We start from the raw sequence: 23,437 nt of genomic DNA, 5'->3' as shown, positions 1-23,437 counted from the left end.
GCAGTAAGAACGTGGTTTTCGCGGCGCAGCGAGCCGCTTGGGGTGCTGGATTAACGATTAACGGACCCGATGAAATTTAACGGAAGTTAACGAATCCGTTAACATTTTTTAAAGTTAACTTAAAAGTTAATCCGTTAATCGAAATGTTAACTTCGTTAATTAACGATTAACGGATTAACGAGTTAATGCCCAGCTATGTTTATACTTACCTAGTTGCCTGATGAAGACGAACTGTTGTTGCTGTTGAAACTTATATATTACTTAAAAGTGAAATTTTATAAAATCTCTTCGGTAGGTTACTACGGTATTCCACTGGTGCTGGCGGTATTCGGGCTGCAGATATACACGTCGATGCTGCTCGGTCGCTGCTGGATCCTGGCGCGACAGATAGCGCCCGATATCCGGGAGAAAAATAGGTAAGTTATGCCGATATTAGAAGTTGGGTGGACGATATTCGAAAAACTGCGAGGCACCTCTGGATGAGAATAGCCCAGGACCGGGATAAGCGGCGTGCACGAAGGGAGGCTTATGCTCAGCAGTAGGCGATTAACGGCTGAAATGATTATGATGTTTAGGAACAGACATCAACTAATGAACTTATCCGTTTATCACTGTATATGTCTATACCGGGATATGAACCTGTCTTCAAAGCTCATGATCCATTGAAATCGTACATTCAGCCTTGCATCAAATGAGGTAGTTCTAATTGGTGTTTCATATTGTTGTATATGCAATAGTGATGCGGCATCTCAGTTTTCCATCTCGAAAGCCAATGGGGTCATTATTAAATACACGAAAAACCATAAAAAATTTCAGCATTTGCAATTTTTTTCAACAAAGGACCCATGGTACAGCAAAAGTAACTATACACAATTTAAAGTACACAAAATTTGTAATTAAATGAGACTAATTTGGTCTTGGTACGTCAAATAGTTTCGAAGATTCGGCTTCTCAAAGGTTTGCAATATGTAGTAGGGTTAGTTAGTGAAATAAACATAGTTAACGATAAATGAACTAGACTGGACCTTCGAATCTACAGCACTCCTTTAGGAGAAAGCTTACCGAGGTAGTATATCTCCGTCAACTGATCAGGAAGGTCAAAATCGTCATCTGATGGTGGATCATCAACCAGTGGTTTATCAACATTGACACACACCAGAAACCAGAAACCAGAAACACAAAAGAAAGAACCAGGTCTTTACCGCAGAATTGTCCACTGCAGTAGGTACAAACAGCTGAGCTGTTGACACCTACTTTCTCGCAACCACAACTGCTGGTACAACCTTCTTTGTAAGTACAGAAAATTGATCATTTTAAGCAGAACCTGAGGAGTTGGTGGTTCCAACGTCGGTTGAGAAATGAAGCCTTGTGGACTCCGTAAAAAATCATATTCAGTATGGATTAAAAAAGATTATACACCTCCAAACAGCTACAACTACTTTTCCCTTTTGTCGAAATTGTGCAAAACTTTCAATGACCGTATCTTAGTAAATATATGGCTTACCAAGACAAAATTATATTCATAATAACGATAATTTAGTAGACATCAAATTGTTCATAGCCACTGTAACAGAACAAGCGTCTAAGACGAGGAAAATGACTCGTTATTACATATAAAACTTACGGCGAATCAACTTTTCCTTGACCAACTTTTTGGTGCATATTTCCTTTGGGATTTCATTGGATATTTTGACAAATAATATCTTTGAAGCGTTATCACATGTATAGTCACGTCTTCACTCATAAAATTCACTGTTATTCGATGTAAAACAGGTTGGAAAAAACATATTTATCAACAAACTACGTTCACATGGATGAAATACTGACACTGACAGTTGTCAACGGAGTAGCGTTCCAATATTATATCTTGATTTCAATTATAGGTCGTAAAAATTGATAATGATAAGTAGTGTATATATTTTCTGGATGTGTTTAATGTAGCATTTAGAAACAAAAATGATATTTTACTGCGTATTTGATCTACAAATCTAATTAAAACCCTTTAACAAAAAAAATATCTGCATACCTATACTAACCGCAATACATAACTCTTCGTCGCTTAACTAGGTATCAATAAAATTATTCCTATATCACTTTGGAACACGTGCAGTCATGCAGATGTTACTGTTGAGAAGCAAAAACGTACATGCTGAGATGTCTTGGACATTAATGCCTAAGGCGTACGACTTAGTAAACAAAACAGTTACGACCTTTTTCTTATAAGTGTAATTTAGCGGCTATCCATTGTTATTTGTCGCCAGTAGCTCTTTTGTCGCTCTTTAGTAGCCCTTTTGTAGCTCTTTTGTCGCTCTTTTGTAGCCCTTTTGTAGCTCTTTTGTCGCTCTTTTGTAGCCCTTTTGTCGCTCTTTTGTCGCTCTTTTGTAGCCCTTTTGTAGCCCTTTTGTCGCTCTTTTGTCGCTCTTTTGTAGCCAGTCGCTCTTTTGTAGCCCTTTTGTCGCTCTTTTGTAGCCCTTTTGTAGCCTTTTTGTCGCTCTTTTGTAGCTCTTTTGTCGCTCATTTTTATCTATAAAAGGGTCGGAGCGAGCCGACGCGCGTCATTCTTAAAATATCTACAAGACTAACAGTGACTCTGGCTTTCGTGTGTTATACTGGTGAGTGAAGTTGTTCTGCTATTATTTCTCTGTTTGTTTTTACTTGGAAATTATTCTAAGTGATTGTAAACTTTGAAATTGTGTCTTTGTTTGATTGTGCGGGGACAATATCGTCGTACAGTTGGACTTAGACCTGTGGTGGAATTGCTTTACCATCAGTTGTGGGGTTATTTTAGTGTTCTATTTATAGTGTAGTGTTACATTTAAATTAATGTGTATAGTGAAGTTTTCTGTGCTTTGTTTCATGAGTACTGTTTAGCAATACAAAGACTGGGTCGATGTATGGCTGGTGCTTGGAGATAAGTCTGTGTTTGGTTTTGTAGGGAGTAATTCTTGCAAAACTAAGCTTAGATTATAGCACGTAAAGGAAACTTCATTCGTTTGTTTAGTTGGTCAGTAAAATTGAATTTAGTAATTTTCTATGGGGTTATTTTGTGAAAGTTATAAGCCAGATCATTGTTTGTGACAGACTGTTGTCCGGCTAGGCGCTTCTTCCCTTACGGTGTCAAACAAGAGGCGTTTAGGGGTCTTTTTGTTCCAAGTGGAGGGCTTGGGCGCTTTTATTTACTTACAAAAGCGTATTTTCTCACCGGTCTCAAAGAGTCCAACTGTTAGATGGAAGTGAGGACTTTCACGATTGACGAAAGGCATTAGGAGTAATCCTTGCTCACAGAAGTCGGCAGTATTTGAGGCTGGGGTCCTATATATATATATATTTATTTACTCGGTGTTCTGGTCCATGCTGGCGTTGGTTGCTGGGGATTTCGGTTGTGATTGATCCACATCTAAGTAAAGTTGATCGCAGCTGGGTCTCTCATGTGGCTGGTGCTGGTGTGTCCTAGAATACTGGATATATACACGGATAGGGCGATCTACTCTCTGCTACCCTAGCCCGCGGGCAAGAGCAGAGGGGGGGATAAGAACACAAGCCTATAGGTTGCCTATCTCAGCTTCGCTGGCTGAACTGTACAGCTTATGGTAGGGATACACTTGTGCATATTTTGAACACAAGATCTATGGTAAGTGACGGTCTGTGTTTCAGATATGTTAGAGTAGGGAAAACGATAGGAATAGGGTAAAGTCACACACTATTTCTATGAAAGTAGAGTTCTTTTATGATTGGTCTTGGAATATAATTGGTCAACGTGTATTGTGGAGAAATAATTTAACTACTACTATTTATATGGTTTAAATGGACTTTAAATGTGGTGTTTACTATCTTAAAATATGTGGAAAAACTGGTAATTTATAAAAACTCTTATTACTTAATTTATTTGAGTGAAATTAATAATTGTGGTAGCAATTTCTGATTCTTCGTGTAGCATCGAGCCAGTGAGTGTTGCTAACTAGTTTTTCAAGGTAAATTCTATCAAGTTGGTTAGGGAAACAAACTATACTTTGGAATAAAAAGCATAAGTTTGTTATAGGGCCCAGTGGCATGCGAGCGCCGTCCACTGATGACAAGTCAAAAGCTTCAAGGAGTTATTAGACTTAATTACTTCGTTCTCAGTGGTAGCAACTACTCGGAGCCTTGATGATACATTAGAAGGATCGAGAAGTTATGGTCTATTAGCAGTATTGGGGAAAAGGGGGGTTTAGCTAGTGAAAAGAAACAAAATAAAAAAGGGGTTAGTTTGTAGATAGATAGCCCTTCAGGCTTACTTGCTTAGGATGCCCGATAATGTGGTTTGATTGGGCCTAAGGATTCCAGACGGTATCGCAAGTTCTCACCCCAAACCGGAATCGAAAATAGAGCGTAGCCGATGTTTTCTAAAATATTTTTTAATATTTATTTCATGTAAGTTTCACTCACTAACTTCTTTTCTAAAAATTTCTTCATTACGTCATTAATTTTCTCACTCATAACTTTCTAGGCCTAAATCTAATAAAATACTCTTCTATAACACTATATTATTATGCTACAATAACCTTTATTCTTCTTTAAAATATAAATAAATAAAATTTTAAATATTAGTCAAAAATACAGCTGATACTCATTAAAGGATCTAGGTTATCGCGGTTCACATCGAAGGGTTCTACTTATTCACGCTAGACGATCACAAGGCCAAATTTACGGGGTATATTTAAAGGGGGGTTAGCTATACTGTTGATTAGTCAAGTAAGTAAGTAAATAAGTAAGGTGAGCGGAGGTTTAGTTACATTTGGTTCCGTGCCCAAGGGATCTAAGATGTGCTCTGTAGAACACATCTTGGATACCAAGGTTTATAAATAAATAATAGGAATTAGCCTTACCAGGCTACATTTGTTGTTGTGAAAACGAGTGGGTGTGCTGTATTTCTGACTTATTTCATCTCTAAATAAAACTCATATACCTAATATTTTTATTCAATCGCTATTTCATAAAAACAAAAATAACTTTATTGTTAATAAACACGTCTGTAGTATTTTCTTCCATTGTTAATTCTTGCCGCGTTCCGAGCGAAGTCATGCATCAGTACAGAATCAATTATATTTTCGTCTTCCTCTGGTATCTGTAAAAATAAAATAATAAAATTAAAGTAGTGTAGTAAAGTTAGACAAAATATATTTCTAGGAAATTAGCTCATAGTCGTAGTGGTTAAACATCGTCCCGATTAGGCGATTCGGGTTACATTGCTACGTAGCAATTGTTGGCATTGGCGCATCTCGACGTTCCTTTGCGTCTATGCATAGTACTATTATTTATTCTGTGTCTTAATGTATGTTTTTATAACTGTGGTGCTGTTCGCTCTCCGGGTGTTGTTCACATTTAAAAACGTTAAATGTGGTTTTTCAACGCATTTATTTGGCAAAAACAGTAGACGATAATAAAAATGTACAATTACATGTGGTTTGCGATGGAGTATCGTTGGCCAGATTGCCGAAGTGACAGCGACATCTAGCGAGCAATCTTATTATTAAATTAATATTAGGGTTTAACATTTTAACAAGTACTTTAGAAGAGTTTGCCACCTCGTGACCGGAATTGGAAACATAAGTGTGTACACAATGTACAATAGTAATAGAATTTCATGTTAAAACAAATAGTTCTCTATATGCCCAGTACATTTTCTTAGCAGGTTCTGCCATCTTCAGGGTTATTTTGAAAGCTAACATCACGTTTGCACTTCACACCGGAGATCGGATAGCTTCGATGCTGTTTTATATAGTCTATGGACACTCTGATGATATACATATTCCTAGCAGGCTTGTTATACAGAATTTCATTCATAGGCAGGATAACTACAGTCTAGATGTAAGGTTATTTTCCTAAAATAATCTAGGATACCTAAGCCCTAGATTTAAGACCTAGTAATACAAGAAGATAGGCTCTAGTCTAATGGCTATGGGGGCGCGATTATTCATTGTCGCGCTGAAGTACAATATTATATGGGGCGCCCCGCCATTTTTCTATGAATACTGAATAGCTACACGCATGTTATACTATGACAGTACATCCTTCGATGGATGGTTTGTTTGCATTTCAGTTGTAACTCTATAATCTAAAATTTGGCTGACAGGATTTCATACATCATACAATAATTTGGCATATTGTTTGTACGGTTTGTACCAAATATTGTCACTGTAGTGCAGCCGTGAGAAGAACAGGTTTCTGTCTGTTAAGATATAGGTATTAATCATTTTAGGACTAATTTAAGTTCATTAACTTATAAGTTGTCATACATTTTCATATTACATCCGTGGTAGACAGGCATACGTCCCTCTTGATGGTGAGAGGTCACTGTAGCCTATATCTGCCAATTATTTCAATAAATTAAATGCACAGTGCGAATTTCAACTTTCTATAAGTATATATTTTTGCTATAGTACAAACAAGTATGTATGTATGAACAATATTTTCAACTGGTACACATGACATGTTATCTCACTTAGATTGTGTACACAGCTTTTATACGGAACCTTACACTGTCGCAATATTTCACGGATCAGGCATATGCCAACATACATATTTTATTAGTTAAGTTAAATAGCTACACAATCGTCACCAGATTTCCTACGAAATTACCAGCATCTGGGAGGTCGTACCTTGCCATACCTTAACTCCACCACTGCTTGATCATTGTCACAATTGCTTAATGAATTTCATGAAAATTGATTGAAATTTGTAATATTCCTGTTAAGTAGGCATAGATAATAAGCACTATTATCATTATAAAACCATATTTTACTGAGGTTCAGAAAAAGTATGTAGTATGTGGTACGCATTAAGTATGTAAACTTACCTAACATGACCGGGTCCAGTCTGATTGTCGGATTACTTTGTTGTTCAGTAACGTTGAGCATGAGCTGGTAGTGTAGATCAGTGAGCCTTTAGTACACTGAAAGGAAACGTCAGAGATTAGAAATGTTCATGTAGATAGCGTAAGAAAAGGGTTTAGTTTTAGAGTGGGGTTCTGCCAAATAGGAACAATATTATTTCACTTATCTACTCACGGGGGCGCGTCGCTTAATTTTGGAACTAAGACACGCCCGTGAGAAATATTGTGTCAGAAAAAACAATGCATACAGCAAAATTTACAAAAAGGAAATTAAAAATAAAAAAAGTTTGAGAACCCCTGCCTAGCAGTTCATATCTACATGAGCTAGGACATAAATGAGTTAGTAATAAGTTTGCTTAGCCAATAAAATTAGGATAAATTAATTTAAGTTGAATTTTCACTTCATCGCTTATTGCCATCGCTATACTTCGCCTAAATTATCTAAATATAATATTAATGCCATAGGCTATTAACTTTTAAATTTAATAATTAGTATGAGCTATTATAAAAAAATAAAAGTACCTTTTGTTTATATGAAGTCAGTAGATATATGGAAGACGGTCCAACCTGAAGCGTGGCCTCTCGGGTAAAACCTGAAATTGTACATATTGAAAGATTAGTTAAAAAAGGGTGTATGTATGTTTAAGGAATCTTATTTGTAAATATGTATCATTAAGATTGTTTATATTTATCTAGGCCATTCATGGTTAAGAAAAAAAAAAAAGAAGAACAACCATATCCATGTTTCTATGTAAAATTTCCTGCCGAGTCGTTTTACTCACTAAGTAGAGTTAATTAAGTTTAAAAAGTAGCTGTTTAGTGGCTATGATTTTTTGTACTTACTTGAGGATAGTGCTGAGACGGAGTACAGTCCATAAAGGATACACTGGAAAATTCCTCAGTCCACCTGCACATTGCCGACAGCTGGTTGATATTCTTCGAGGATGGTTACCCATTTCATATACTGAAAATTAATACATAAACTATTTAAACTCATTGTAACACAAACAAAATTTATGCTAAGTCTGGATTTTTAGTCTACATAATTTTATTTAAGTATCCAAAAATACAAAATTAAAGTTTGGACAAGATTCAATGCCTATTTTTAAATGCCATGACATTCGTTTGAGGTCCTACAAATATTATTTTCCATAGCCCATAAGCCAGCGCTTCAGAAAAATAATTGAGAAGTATATATGTTGGTACGGAAACAACGTTACAATTTCCAAGAACAGTTAGGTAGCCTAGATCAAATAAATTAGTCAAAGATATAATTTTAATGCTTACCGTTTAACCAAGGTATGTTCAGTTTCCATAAATATTGTTTTCCATAAAATTTGTGGCAGATGTGTAGAAATATCGGGCATTGTAAATTCCAATTAGATGTTGACTGAAAAATCAAACAACCATATAAACCTCATTGAAAGTAGCAAATATATTTTGACAGTTAGGACTATTTCACGTACATTTAGAATATTTAAGATCCTCTTAGGAAATGTGAAAGTCAAAAAGTACGAGTAACGTGGGAAATTTACTATCAATAACTTATCTGACGACAGAACAATGAAATAAGCAACATTTCACCATATATATTCGGTCTAGTCGTTGTAGTTCGCAAGTATGTTCTGCTGGGTTTCGAAAACGACGACTTGTTTGAAAACACATCAAATAATAAAACAAAAGCTTACCTTTCATGCAAAACTGCTTTTGAAGTAGGCAATTAGTTCACTTTATCAATTGAGGCATGGCCCGTTAAGACATCCTTTGCATGGGCTGTTTGCTCATTAGATCATGAGTATGAGCACTAGATTCTTCTATTATCTTGATGAGAAAAACAACAAAACACATGTCCATTGCATTGCATTCACTAAATGTCATGTCAATTTCATAACCTCACTTTCGCTATCGGAAAATTACATTGCAATTGCAGTTCGGAGTTCAGTTTGATAAAACAAGATCACTTTGTCGGCATTCGGCAATATTATTTGAGAGTAACGCGTGTTTAGGGCAAATAATGTTTTGTTTGCATTTTCTTACTTAAAGGACAAATGACAAAATGGCGAATATGGACGGCACATGACCGGCGTCGGCGCCGAATTGCCTGTCGTTTGTTTAAGCCGATTAAAATAAAACAAATATTTAAATAATTCTAATTGTAGATCGCGTAATTAATGACGAGCTTATAGAAAACAAAAACGGATCTGCCATTCTTTCGCGAACAGAGCGGTTTAGCGGTAAATATGACATAGATTAGAGAAAATAATTTAACCACAGATAACATATATCTTCGCCAAAAGGTGTTCTATCGGTGACATTACACAAACTATCATTGTTTTTAAGTTGGTACGCTTGATCGGTCATACAATTTTCGACAAAAAATATTCAGTAATTCAGTAATTTATTGTCCGGTGTTGTCATTTACAAAACTTTACTTCGTTTTTCTCTACTTCATTATAGTACAATTAATACAATAGATGTATTTAAATACAAAAGATTTTGTTAATTTAATTTTCTATTGCTTAAATCACATCAAACTATTCAAGTTGTGTAGATTTTGAACGGTATTTTGTAAATAGGGCCTAACACATGTCTCCTTACAAGTGCGGTCCGACCGTCTGTTAGATCCTTAAAGAATCTCACAATATATTTTTAATGTGGTCACACTTTTGTAAACCGATGCGCACACGCGATTTCCTACGCATTGACAAATTTACACGATAGTTTTCGTTCGATTTCATTAAATTATGAGAAAAAAAAAAAAATCAATTATATATTTCTAATAACTAGTCAAATATTTGAACATTATGATAGGCTAAATTTATGATATCAAATAATTGTTTTGTTGATTTAATGTTTGTGACTACTAAAAACACATTAGTGTGTTTACAATGAAAATACGCCCATGAGGACAATTGTAAAAGAAAAAAAAACGGTTAAGGATGACAATATTGACAGTGACAGTTCCTTACGAAAAAAAATCTGAGCGCGAAGTTATTAAATTTTATTTAAGAAAACCGATTTCACTGAAATTATAGTGTTATGTAGCTTCAAATAATTAGTATAGTTGATTGTGTAGAAGCATGTGTGATTTTTAGTGACGTCTTATTATCACACGTAGAGAAATGTGAGAGTTAACTACGTTTTGAAACGAAGAGCTCTGTTAGTGAAAACATAGTAATTTCAATTAGTTTTAGGCCATAATTAGTTAGTTAAAAAAGGTGTTAGTGCAATAGTGCAAGACTTGAGTACATGGAGACAGAGTTAGCAACAGTTTGGACGCGAAAAACATGAAGTGAACATTGAGATATTTCGTGGGACGTTCGAGTTGAAGTACCCGGCTTTTGATGTCAACTAACGGAGGAGTAAGAGTTTTTGAGCCTGGTCTCATACCTGCTCATAGGACCAATGTGTTACTGAAGATTTTCGATATGATTATGTTGTTAGTGGTGCCATATTATGCCACACTAAACAGAAGAATGGAACAGAAAATGCCGATCAAGAAAAATACATATATGTAAGTGTTCAAAACCCCAGTTAATTTACCCTATTCTAGTTTTATTGAGCAAACAAGACGGAGTTTTATAGTCTGCAGTAATTTTTGAGTTAGAAAAATTAAAGTCACTTAGCGATCAGACATCATACTTGAGGAAAAAAAAAAAATAATAATAATAATAATTGTAGGTGAACGTAAATGAGACGTACGTCTCATATGGTTAAAGTACCTAGATGGTCCTGCAACCTTAGTTGGCATATTTTTTTTTGGAAAATATTTTAACGCTTGTGATTTTAATTTTATCTTTCCCTCTGTTTATTGGAAGTCTTTAACTTAACTTTAGTTTTAACCTAAGATAGATTCTTACCACAGCAGTGTTCTGTCATTGAACATAGTGGATCAGCGAGGACGGTGGAAACATGCGGTGAAAACTTCAGTGTGTGTTTAAGTGCATGCTTAGTAACGCTAGTGAAATAACAAGTGTTTATGATATTCGATTTATGCAATATTTTATTTTTTGACCAATGATTGGACAAATAAGGACTAGCCAACTTTAGAGATGAAGAAATATTCATTGGTTTCAAGTTACTTGCTGTGTTCAAAAATAAGTAACTGGATCTTTTGCGGTTATGCTGATTGTGATCAAGTGTGCAACGTGTCTTCGGAAGAGGTTTCATGGTGTCCTGGATTATGACACCGACTGAGAAGAGAATAGTTTGGAAAATTTTGAAATATTACCAGGAGGCCAGCAGGATCTAATCATCATCATTAGCTACTCAAGAACTCATCATAGAACTAGCCAAGTATGAAAAGAAAAAAAAGGAAGAGAGACACTTTAACCAAGTTCCTCAGCCCATTGTCGTGTTTGTTAACAATTTGCAAAGTTTGCTGCAGTTGCAAATGTAATGAAGAAGGAATAAATTGCCCGAGGTTACAAAAGACTTTCGGGGCATGTTATACAATATTGAAGACATAGAATAGGACAATACAAGTTTTAAGCTCGTTTCAAGAAAAAAATCATTATTTTGTTATATTATTATCCAATCAAATAAAAGTATTTTGAACCTACTTATGCCATCATTTTGTATTTTATCATAAGGCAATTAAAACCAAAATAAAATTTTGCAGATAGTTTGAAAAAAAAAAAAGAAGGAATATATTTTATCAAAACCACATCAAATTTGATGTTACATTATATTTTACAAAAAAATATCAAAACCATATCAAAATTAAGGATACATCATATTTTGCGGGAAAAAATTGAAAATATGAAAACCACTTCAAAACTGCAATTATTTTTTTTTTGCAAAATTGTAATATGCGCTTATTATGAACATTACATGATGTGTAATGTAAATTTTATGTGAACATTGGTTATAAGTCAGAGACCTTTTAGTAAAAGTTTTCTTTCAGTGTGGCATACTTATGTGGTACATTATTATTTTTCTTTCTTATCATCATCATCATTATCATTATTTTAAACGTGTCATGAGTTCTTCAAAATTTTATTGAGATTCACTGTTATTATTATAGGGGTGGTAGAAGTCAAAATTTTGACTAAAATTAATTTTATTTCTATAGTGATCTGTGTGATAAAGGGCCTTATTGGCTAGCCCATCGTAAAGTTTCACTGTCATTTAGTAGTTTCATTCCTAGGATTATAAAATGGTGTATGATGGATGTAAATTTATAATACGGATTTTTTTTATTATCTAGATAAAGAAGTCGGTTCATTATGTGGACAACAATTTTTTTAAATCTTTATTTTGTAAGAAGAATGTATTGGATATACATTGTATGGTTAGATTATTTTAACATATAACAATAACTGGACATCATAGTAGCTAGTCTGCCTGGGGTAGACGTTAGGAAAATCGAGATCGGTGGATAAGCTATTTTTCATTTTAGTTATTACAGTTAGCAGTGATATTTATTATTTATGCGTTATCATTTATTACATTATATAGGGTGGTATACTGTACGATATCGGTAATTACCAGTGCAGATCCTCGTTCCTAAGCATAACTTGGTCAGTATTTTGTTCTACAAAGATCGGAGTAGGGAGGGCCACTATTTTGTTTAAGTGACTGTACTTACTTTTATAAATTTTTTGCATTTTATGCTATCAATTTTGCACTGAGGAATGTAATAATGAACAAAAGACAGGGAAATTGAAAACAGGGTAGAATCCTTACAGTGATTGACTGTGAAATAAAAGATGTTTACATAAAATGTAACATTTTGTCCGTACGAACATTTAATTTTTAGTATGTGCAGCAAACAATCTTCACACATTGTCAAATTGTTTGCGGTTAGTAATTACTTTATAAAATTAAATATAGATGTATAAAATGAAACCTATCATAAATAAAATTAATTTTCTTTGCTTTCGAGTCAGGGTAGAGTGGGGTAAAATGGAATACGTGAATTTTGAAGTTATTAAGTTATTTTATTCTTTATTTTTGATTACTTTTAAGAGCGTTGGCTTTCTGTTGAGATCGAGTGAAAGAGCGAATGAGGAAGTAAGAATGGTTACATTGTGTGTGTGTGTGTGAATAATTTAGAGATGATGAATGTTTATAGATGTAAGAATGTTTTGAATGGGATGAATGACTGAATGATGTGTGTCTTGAATTTTTTTTATAGAATGAGTGGATTGATATAGACAGACAGCGCTGGAAAGTGGTCAAAACTAGTTTGGTCGGAATTTGCGGGGAATAAACAGCGGGGGGCTGAGGGAAACACATTAGCCATAAAAAGCTTATCGGTTAGGTTAAAATCCATTTGGATTCGACCCATTTCAAGGGTAGTTTTTCGTGGCTACTCACTCTACAAGGTAATAAGACCCATACTAAAACCACACACCTCATCTTGAATGGGATGTATTTGACAATCGACATATTTTAGGGCCGATATCGTCTAGTGAGAACGAGGCTCTTTTCAATATTTGTTTCCTTGTTATGTGTTCGAATTTGTGAAGTTTAGTATCATCAAATCATTTCTTCATTTGATCATGATATGGTACCGAGTTGAGGTACATGCTTATGTCATTTAAGGTTTGTTTTATAAAAAAAAAAAAACACATCCAAACAGATCTTAAGTCAGTATATTTTATTCAAGTATGAGACATGCGCCAAAACATGTGGCTGGAGTGATTAGGTAGAGGAATTGGTTTGAGTTCCGACAATGGAGATTGAAGGCTCTGGACTTATAATGAGAGCTCTAAAGGTTTCTTCGTAATTGCGTGGGAAGTTATTGTGAACTCGTTGAAATTATTACGATAATTATTCCGGTCCAACAGTGTGGATGGAATGAATATTCGCCGCGACCGGGGAACGAGCTAGCAAGAACGGGTTAATAGGACCTATCAGATTCACAACCTGGTATCCCTGGCGATGAGTGGACTCTGAGGAAGGAGTTATCATGGTTCATTGTCGAAATTCTGATGAGCTAATTTCAAAACTGAGTCGCTAGCAGTTGCATAGTATTGGAATACACACCACACGATTAGAAATGGGGGGATATTTCCGACTGATCTAGAGATATTCTTCTTTTATTCAATTTTATTGCTTCTTTTGCTAAGTGAGATTGGATTTTTTTACAAACCACTTTGTATTTTGTAAAAGAATTCCAATCTGGGGGCGAGTTGTAACAGAACAAGCGTCTAAGACGAGGAAAATGACTCGTTATTACATATAAAACTTACGGCGAATCAACTTTTCCTTGACCAACTTTTTGGTGCATATTTCCTTTGGGATTTCATTGGATATTTTGACAAATAATATCTTTGAAGCGTTATCACATGTATAGTCACGTCTTCACTCATAAAATTCACTGTTATTCGATGTAAAACAGGTTGGAAAAAACATATTTATCAACAAACTACGTTCACATGGATGAAATACTGACACTGACAGTTGTCAACGGAGTAGCGTTCCAATATTATATCTTGATTTCAATTATAGGTCGTAAAAATTGATAATGATAAGTAGTGTATATATTTTCTGGATGTGTTTAATGTAGCATTTAGAAACAAAAATGATATTTTACTGCGTATTTGATCTACAAATCTAATTAAAACCCTTTAACAAAAAAAATATCTGCATACCTATACTAACCGCAATACATAACTCTTCGTCGCTTAACTAGGTATCAATAAAATTATTCCTATATCACTTTGGAACACGTGCAGTCATGCAGATGTTACTGTTGAGAAGCAAAAACGTACATGCTGAGATGTCTTGGACATTAATGCCTAAGGCGTACGACTTAGTAAACAAAACAGTTACGACCTTTTTCTTATAAGTGTAATTTAGCGGCTATCCATTGTTATTTGTCGCCAGTAGCTCTTTTGTCGCTCTTTAGTAGCCCTTTTGTAGCCCTTTTGTAGCTCTTTTGTCGCTCTTTTGTAGCCCTTTTGTAGCTCTTTTGTCGCTCTTTTGTAGCCCTTTTGTCGCTCTTTTGTCGCTCTTTTGTAGCCCTTTTGTAGCCCTTTTGTCGCTCTTTTGTAGCTCTTTTGTCGCTCTTTTGTAGCCAGTCGCTCTTTTGTAGCCCTTTTGTCGCTCTTTTGTAGCCCTTTTGTAGCCTTTTTGTCGCTCTTTTGTAGCTCTTTTGTCGCTCATTTTTATCTATAAAAGGGTCGGAGCGAGCCGACGCGCGTCATTCTTAAAATATCTACAAGACTAACAGTGACTCTGGCTTTCGTGTGTTATACTGGTGAGTGAAGTTGTTCTGCTATTATTTCTCTGTTTGTTTTTACTTGGAAATTATTCTAAGTGATTGTAAACTTTGAAATTGTGTCTTTGTTTGATTGTGCGGGGACAATATCGTCGTACAGTTGGACTTAGACCTGTGGTGGAATTGCTTTACCATCAGTTGTGGGGTTATTTTAGTGTTCTATTTATAGTGTAGTGTTACATTTAAATTAATGTGTATAGTGAAGTTTTCTGTGCTTTGTTTCATGAGTACTGTTTAGCAATACAAAGACTGGGTCGATGTATGGCTGGTGCTTGGAGATAAGTCTGTGTTTGGTTTTGTAGGGAGTAATTCTTGCAAAACTAAGCTTAGATTATAGCACGTAAAGGAAACTTCATTCGTTTGTTTAGTTGGTCAGTAAAATTGAATTTAGTAATTTTCTATGGGGTTATTTTGTGAAAGTTATAAGCCAGATCATTGTTTGTGACAGACTGTTGTCCGGCTAGGCGCTTCTTCCCTTACGGTGTCAAACAAGAGGCGTTTAGGGGTCTTTTTGTTCCAAGTGGAGGGCTTGGGCGCTTTTATTTACTTACAAAAGCGTATTTTCTCACCGGTCTCAAAGAGTCCAACTGTTAGATGGAAGTGAGGACTTTCACGATTGACGAAAGGCATTAGGAGTAATCCTTGCTCACAGAAGTCGGCAGTATTTGAGGCTGGGGTCCTATATATATATATATTTATTTACTCGGTGTTCTGGTCCATGCTGGCGTTGGTTGCTGGGGATTTCGGTTGTGATTGATCCACATCTAAGTAAAGTTGATCGCAGCTGGGTCTCTCATGTGGCTGGTGCTGGTGTGTCCTAGAATACTGGATATATACACGGATAGGGCGATCTACTCTCTGCTACCCTAGCCCGCGGGCAAGAGCAGAGGGGGGGATAAGAACACAAGCCTATAGGTTGCCTATCTCAGCTTCGCTGGCTGAACTGTACAGCTTATGGTAGGGATACACTTGTGCATATTTTGAACACAAGATCTATGGTAAGTGACGGTCTGTGTTTCAGATATGTTAGAGTAGGGAAAACGATAGGAATAGGGTAAAGTCACACACTATTTCTATGAAAGTAGAGTTCTTTTATGATTGGTCTTGGAATATAATTGGTCAACGTGTATTGTGGAGAAATAATTTAACTACTACTATTTATATGGTTTAAATGGACTTTAAATGTGGTGTTTACTATCTTAAAATATGTGGAAAAACTGGTAATTTATAAAAACTCTTATTACTTAATTTATTTGAGTGAAATTAATAATTGTGGTAGCAATTTCTGATTCTTCGTGTAGCATCGAGCCAGTGAGTGTTGCTAACTAGTTTTTCAAGGTAAATTCTATCAAGTTGGTTAGGGAAACAAACTATACTTTGGAATAAAAAGCATAAGTTTGTTATAGGGCCCAGTGGCATGCGAGCGCCGTCCACTGATGACAAGTCAAAAGCTTCAAGGAGTTATTAGACTTAATTACTTCGTTCTCAGTGGTAGCAACTACTCGGAGCCTTGATGATACATTAGAAGGATCGAGAAGTTATGGTCTATTAGCAGTATTGGGGAAAAGGGGGGTTTAGCTAGTGAAAAGAAACAAAATAAAAAAGGGGTTAGTTTGTAGATAGATAGCCCTTCAGGCTTACTTGCTTAGGATGCCCGATAATGTGGTTTGATTGGGCCTAAGGATTCCAGACGGTATCGCAAGTTCTCACCCCAAACCGGAATCGAAAATAGAGCGTAGCCGATGTTTTCTAAAATATTTTTTAATATTTATTTCATGTAAGTTTCACTCACTAACTTCTTTTCTAAAAATTTCTTCATTACGTCATTAATTTTCTCACTCATAACTTTCTAGGCCTAAATCTAATAAAATACTCTTCTATAACACTATATTATTATGCTACAATAACCTTTATTCTTCTTTAAAATATAAATAAATAAAATTTTAAATATTAGTCAAAAATACAGCTGATACTCATTAAAGGATCTAGGTTATCGCGGTTCACATCGAAGGGTTCTACTTATTCACGCTAGACGATCACAAGGCCAAATTTACGGGGTATATTTAAAGGGGGGTTAGCTATACTGTTGATTAGTCAAGTAAGTAAGTAAATAAGTAAGGTGAGCGGAGGTTTAGTTACACCACTTATGCCGTTAAACAGGTTCTTGGTGGTAAAATTTAACAAAAGTCAGAAAAGGTCCTAAAATTTTATGGATTTTCATGAATTTAATTATGACCCCGTGGGCTTTCGAGGTGGAAAACTTGGATTTGACATCACTATTTCATCTCTAATAATATCTAATACAAATTAGAACTACCTCATTTGATGCAAGGCGACACCCCTTAATTGATACGATTTCAATGGATCATCAAAGCAACTCTAAATCTTAAAGGAACTTGAAATTCTCTCAATATTAAGGATTTTTCATTTTCAGGAAACGATGAATGATGGTGTTATTTTGTCGGTTTGCAGGTATCCGTACGCCGCTGTCGCAGAGTTAGCATTTGGACAGCACGCCAGGCGCCTGGTGACGTTCCTCATTGACGCCACGGTCTTCAGCGCTGGCGTGCCCAACTTTATAGTCGGTAAGTGGTACTGTACCTTGGCAGTGTTTCCGTATCCGTACGCCGCGGTTGCGGAGCTGACGTTCGGACAGCACGCCAGGCGGCTGGTGACGTTCCTCATGATGCCACGGTCTTCAGCGCTGGCGTGCCCAACTTTATCGTTGGTAAGTGATACTGGCTCTTGGTGGTGTGTTGCAGTGTTTGCATCCGTACGCGCCGCTGTGGCGGAACTGGCGTTATGTATAATAAATAGATATGTATAATTAAATAGCACGCCAGGAGGCTGGCGACGTTCCTCAGTGACGCCACGGTCATTAGCGCTGGCGTACCCAACTTTATAGTCGGTAAGAGTTACTGGGCCTTGGTCACTACCCACTACCAACTGACGTTAGGTATCCGTACGTCGCGGTGACAGAGCTGGCGTTTTCGAAAAATACGCCAACAAGCTGGTTACTCTTATTGACGCTACGTATTTCTACGGGTACCTGCTTGTCACAAGCACAAGGCTATTGGGGTTCGGATCTTTAGATAAACCTCTCGAATTTCTTCTCGCAGGAAACCTGGTAGCGTAGATGACATAACCGCGACCTCCAGGATTAATCAGACACTATCGTTAGATCCGTAGCACTCCTCAATCAATAATAAGATATATTTTCTTCCAGCATCCCAAAGCATGCAGCTTTTCTGGTGGAAAATCACTGGAGGCCAGGTCGGCATCTCCTACTGTGTGTGGATGATTATCATCGGCCTGTTACTCTGTCCAGTCATGTGGCTCGGCTCTCCTAAGGACATGAAGTGAGTGTTATATGCCATATGTCATTACTGTGGAAGATCACAGCTAGGTACGCAATCTTTTTTTACTTTACCGAGTCACGTGGCTCTGCTATACTAAACACACGAAGAAACGTTATATGTCATTGGGTCACTTTTGTGGAAGATCATTAAATCACAGGTCAGGTCAGAATCTGTGTGTAGATGAGCTGCTGTGTAGAGTTATGTGGCTCGGCTGGACATGAAGTAAGCCGACTAAGTCAACTCAGTAACGTACTAAGTACCTAAGACGTAAAACGAATGTGCCAGGAAAGCAGCCAACAAAAGATTTGTGGCGTGTTGTGGAACTCGTCACCAGTCGCTAAAATCATGCGCTTTGACAGTCAACTGATGTGCGAGTTTGCAGGTTTATAATTATCTTCGTGCAGTTCGAAAAGGTTCATGATAACTCGACGTTCTTCGGGTAGAAATGTGAATCCGTCGCCAAAAATCCCTTATAATCGATGTTCTTTAATTGTGAATGAAACATGATTGGTCGAGCATATTTACCTTAATGCTGGTCGCGTGCGTACATTTAGACTATTTGTTTGACTTAGACCTAATCTTTTGTGTTGCAGAACGCTAGCAGTAACATCTGTGGGCATCGTGTCAACTGTCGCCCTCTGCGTATGGACCTGCATCCTGCTGGACGACTCGTCTCCACCCAGCGCTGGTCTTCTAGAACAGCCGCAGCTGCAAGACCTGGTTGTGGCTTACGGCATCATAGCTTTCCAGGTGGGTACCAAAACAAGTCCAATCTACGCACCAATTGCAGTCATGGTTTTCAGCAAATGGTCTCATACTCAATTATTCTAAGTCAAATATAATGTTATTTTCCGGTCGAAAGGTACAACCACCATCATGCATGACTAATTTTCCGATGCCCATGTGTGAACAGAGTAAGTTTTTAGGGTTCCTGATAGACAACACTCTGAATTGGAAGTGCTATGTTGACAATCTTTGTGATCGATTGGGTGGTGCGTCGTTCGCGTTGAGAAAGCTGAAGCCTCTTATCTCCGCAGAAGCCTTAAAGCAGGTGTACTTTGCGCATTTCCACTCTATCATGGCATACGGATCACTGCTCTGGGGAAACTCATCAGATACAATAAGAGTACTTATAATGCAGAAACGCGCAATACGTATACTTGCTGGTGTAAGAGACAGGCACCCATGCAGAGAGCTCTTTATTTCTCAACGTATAATGACGCACTACTCACAATATATGTTTGATATACTGTTATTTGTTAAGCAAAATATATCTCAATTTGCTCGCGTTGCCTGTCCGGGCAAACAGCTTCGAGCTACAGTCCGTCTGAGAACAGTCCCCCGTCGCATGGCACTTTCAAAAAAGAACCCGCGTGTCATCGGCCCTACTTACTTCGAACACTTACCTGCCGATCTTAGGAATGAGCCATGTGACGAAGCATTTAAGCGCAAATTGAGAAACCTTTTGTTAGATAACCCTCTGTACTCTGTAAATGAGTACATGGAATTGAATTTGTGATAGCATGCATTTGATTACACTGACTTCGGATTTTATTTCATTTGTTAATTTTATTGTGCTTTGTGTATTTCTCTTTGTAAATGACGATCCTTATTGGGAGAAACTATTCATTTTATTATTTTCAATTCATAATGTAATTTTTGACGATCATGATGAGAAGATAAACATAACTTTGGCATGTAACAAATTTATAGTGTAATTTTTATCATGAAATAAAGAAATCTAATCTAATCTGTATTATCATCAATCTATATTATATTAAGCTATCTTATAACCCATGTACCAACAGTTGGCTTCTGTGTCAAGACCTGTATTCTACCCGATGGCTCCTATGAAAGGCTAAGTATTGCTTACGGCAGTTGTTTATACCAACCAACAATAAAATCATGCGTCGACGGTCCTCACTGCATGACTCATATTCCTGTGCTGGTCTGCTGGAACCAGGCCCTGCTAATACCTATCGTTTACGCTTTCATAGCTACTGCTACTAGCTACGAAACCAACAGTCCAGTGCCTGTTTTGATGGGTGCAGAGTGGACTTTAGCTCAACAGCTAGGGAAAGTGGTCATCCACTGATCAACTGGGGTAACTTGTTGGTAAAGATAAAAAATATCTCGGCCTCTGAAAAACTCTACCTACCGTGTTCTCACATAACAATTTTATTTGTCAATTATTTTCCAGTTCGACATCCATCCTATGCTCCTAACCATCCAAGTGGACATGAAAGACAGTCGCAAGATCAACCGCGCAGTACTATGCGGGTTCACCTTCACCGGAGCTCTGTTCGCCGTCACATCAGCCCTAGCTGCGTACCGCTACGGCAGTGCCGTCGAGAGCAACATACTGCAAGGTACAACTAGCCACTACCTATCCAAATAGACAAAAAAAGCAAGACACATACTTCAAGGAACATCAAAAGTTGCTTTTAGTAGCTCTAGTTGCCAGCTGTCACCTTTATTTTACTTGATAATAGAGTCCATTGAAATTTTTAAAGCAATTGAGTAGTTATCCAAGAAAGACATTTACAAGATAAGCAAGAGAAGCTTAAGTCTGACGCTTGGAATATTTGCATGCTCCCAACGTCCTAAAAATGCTATATATAATACTTATTGTCAGAATCCTAAAATCCGCTAATATTCAAAATCTGAGACACTGTTTTTAGATAGCAATGGCATATATGTTTAGGTGCATCAATATGTTTTACAATGCGGCTGATTTTGTTTCCTTCAGGCATCCCGCCCTCAATAGCACTCTTCGTGGTAGCACTGCTGGTGACCCTCCAACTCTGTCTCTCCAGCGCCGTCGGCAACTCTGCGCTCTTTCAACACGTTGAGGACCTTCTGCATATACCTAGAGGTTAGAATACTTATTATTTAAAAGAAACTTCCTCATATCTTATACGTCTACTTGCCGTTGACTGCCAAAAACCTCAGGGTTTGGTCGCTCTGAATCCTCCAGCAGCGTCTGAAAGCCGTGTTCGTAAATGTTCGAGAATGGTCGCTCTCGCACGATGACGTGTGAACACGTGTAAACATTTTTACATTGTCCGCGATGGATAGCGACCAAGGCCTCAACTGTGGCTTGCACCGACGATATTAGGAGGCGTGGTGTCTATATAAAGGCTCAAACTTCTAAATCTTGTTAATTTGTCATATGTATTTTAATGTCCTTTTTAGCGATGAGACATTCCAAACACTTTTCCTTCAGATTTCAGTATCCAACGCTGCCTCCTCCGCTCCAGCATCGTGGCTCTAGCAGTTTTCCTCGGAGAGAGCGTCCCCAGCTTCGACGTGGTCATGGGACTGGTCGGCTCCACACTAACCGGCCCGCTCATGTTCATATTCCCACCCCTCTTCTTCCTAAAACTGTGCCATGCTAAATCTAACCTCAAAGATAAACAAAATGGCGGATATGGAGGAATACAAAATGGCGACGCGTTACCGCTCATTCACAACGCGTTAGAAACTCAATACAAAACTTTTATCGAATCCCATGAGGATTTTTACTCTAAAATAGAGCAGTATAAGATTAAATGGTACGATATATTGCTGGCAGTACTAGTGATGTCTATGGGGATGTTAGCGACGGTGATATCAACGTATTCGAGTTGGTCGGGCGCCGTGAACTCCGCGACGTTTTCGACGCCTTGCTTGTATAATGCCACGGCGGCTGCGATCAACTTTTTGGAGGCGACTACTAAAATATAATGTGATCTCAGTAATAAACATTTAAGAGTGCTTGGTTAGGGATTTAAAAAAATGTTTGACGTGATTATAAGCTTTGCTTTGGGTTATAAGAGTAAAAATAATAATGTAAGCTTTTGGTATATTGTGTCACCTACGATTATTTTACCTAATAGGAAAATACTATAGGGACATAATAAGCAAGAAATACAAAGTTAAATAACAATTTATTTATCTATTAAAACGTACAAGGTATATCTACTATGTGTCTAGGTTTCCGATTTATATTTAAAGTCTAGCCTTTAAGTCTAAAATACTAAGATGTAGGATATTAATAGTTTTAAGTCTAGCAATTAAGTAGTTAAGTTTTAAGTAATATTAAATTTATTCTTAATTAATCCAACAAAGCCTAACTCAAGATAGTGGGTTCTGAGCCTAGATTCTGGGTCTGACTACCGGAGAACTGGTCGGTGTCCTTGTATAATACCACACGTCCCTCGGCTGTGCGTAGCGTGGTTGAGTTTGACTGGCGTCCAGAAGCGAAGGAAGTCGAGGTCAAGGTCATCCACGGTCAAGGTCATCCAAGGTCAAGGTCGAGGTCGTCCTAGGCCGACGCGGTGGTAGCTGTCGATGGTAGCCTTGCCATCGAGGTGGTCACATAGGCCTTCCAAAGCCCAAGGTCAAGACGGCCACGTGCCGACCCCGTAGGGAGTTCCTGGAACGCGTCCAATAGCATAGGTTAGGCGTGTGTTTAAAAATCCGGCCGGGACTGCTAACCATCACACGCTATTGCACCAGCAGGGGTGGGTATTATTTACAACGTAGCAATCATTTAGTGTGATGGGCAGTCCAGGTACATGGAAAGCGAGGCGGTGAAACGAGAATCAGATTCAAGTAATTATGCCATAGTAACATGTCGAAACGAATTCTATTAGTATTAACATTAAAAAAATAATAATTAAAAAAAAAACAATTGTGCAAGCAAATCCGCAGATAACGCTAGTGTTCTGTGATAGCAAAATCAGATTCTCGTAACATTACAAGAAGAAGGCAGCGTGATTAAAATAAAAAGAATAGCATAAAGAAGAAACCTCTCCTTATAAATAACACCTGAATATGTAGCAAATTAAGCGAATAACATTTATAGTTTATTTTTCATAAGGAGCGCTGTAGCATATTTTAGGTATTATTTATAAGCAAAGGCAAACAGAATGTTAACAGATAAAATCATATCGTGAAAGTAAAGCGGAAGAGAAAGAAATAGAAATGTATGAT

General features: G+C 37.2%; 1 protein-coding gene and 1 long non-coding RNA gene across 4 annotated transcripts in view; one reads left to right on the top strand and one right to left on the bottom strand.

The window, feature by feature from the left end:
• Positions 1-22,305, top strand: part of LOC125237688 (probable sodium-coupled neutral amino acid transporter 6) — a 30,728-nt gene extending 8,423 nt beyond the window's left edge. For all 3 annotated transcript variants that reach the window (XM_048144837.1, XM_048144838.1, XM_048144839.1), the window contains 7 exons: positions 296-416; positions 17,574-17,686; positions 18,328-18,460; positions 19,054-19,210; positions 20,661-20,829; positions 21,210-21,335; positions 21,687-22,305. In XM_048144837.1, the coding sequence (XP_048000794.1) occupies positions 296-416; positions 17,574-17,686; positions 18,328-18,460; positions 19,054-19,210; positions 20,661-20,829; positions 21,210-21,335; positions 21,687-22,186 (1,319 nt within the window). In that variant the 3' untranslated portion in view covers positions 22,187-22,305. The remainder of the gene's footprint in view (positions 1-295; positions 417-17,573; positions 17,687-18,327; positions 18,461-19,053; positions 19,211-20,660; positions 20,830-21,209; positions 21,336-21,686) is intronic.
• On the bottom strand, positions 4,945-9,142 carry LOC125237689. Its single transcript, XR_007178362.1, has 6 exons — positions 8,560-9,142; positions 8,159-8,261; positions 7,715-7,835; positions 7,394-7,464; positions 6,836-6,931; positions 4,945-5,104 (listed from the first exon to the last, which is right to left on the bottom strand). It is a non-coding gene; the product is annotated as an uncharacterized LOC125237689 (long non-coding RNA).
• Positions 22,306-23,437: the final 1,132 nt, after the last annotated feature.

This window comes from Leguminivora glycinivorella, chromosome 22 (genome assembly GCF_023078275.1).
Source record: "Leguminivora glycinivorella isolate SPB_JAAS2020 chromosome 22, LegGlyc_1.1, whole genome shotgun sequence".
Lineage (NCBI taxonomy): Eukaryota > Metazoa > Arthropoda > Insecta > Lepidoptera > Tortricidae > Leguminivora > Leguminivora glycinivorella.
The sequence above is the reverse complement of the archived record's forward strand: the minus strand, read 5'-3'. Positions and strand labels throughout refer to the sequence as shown.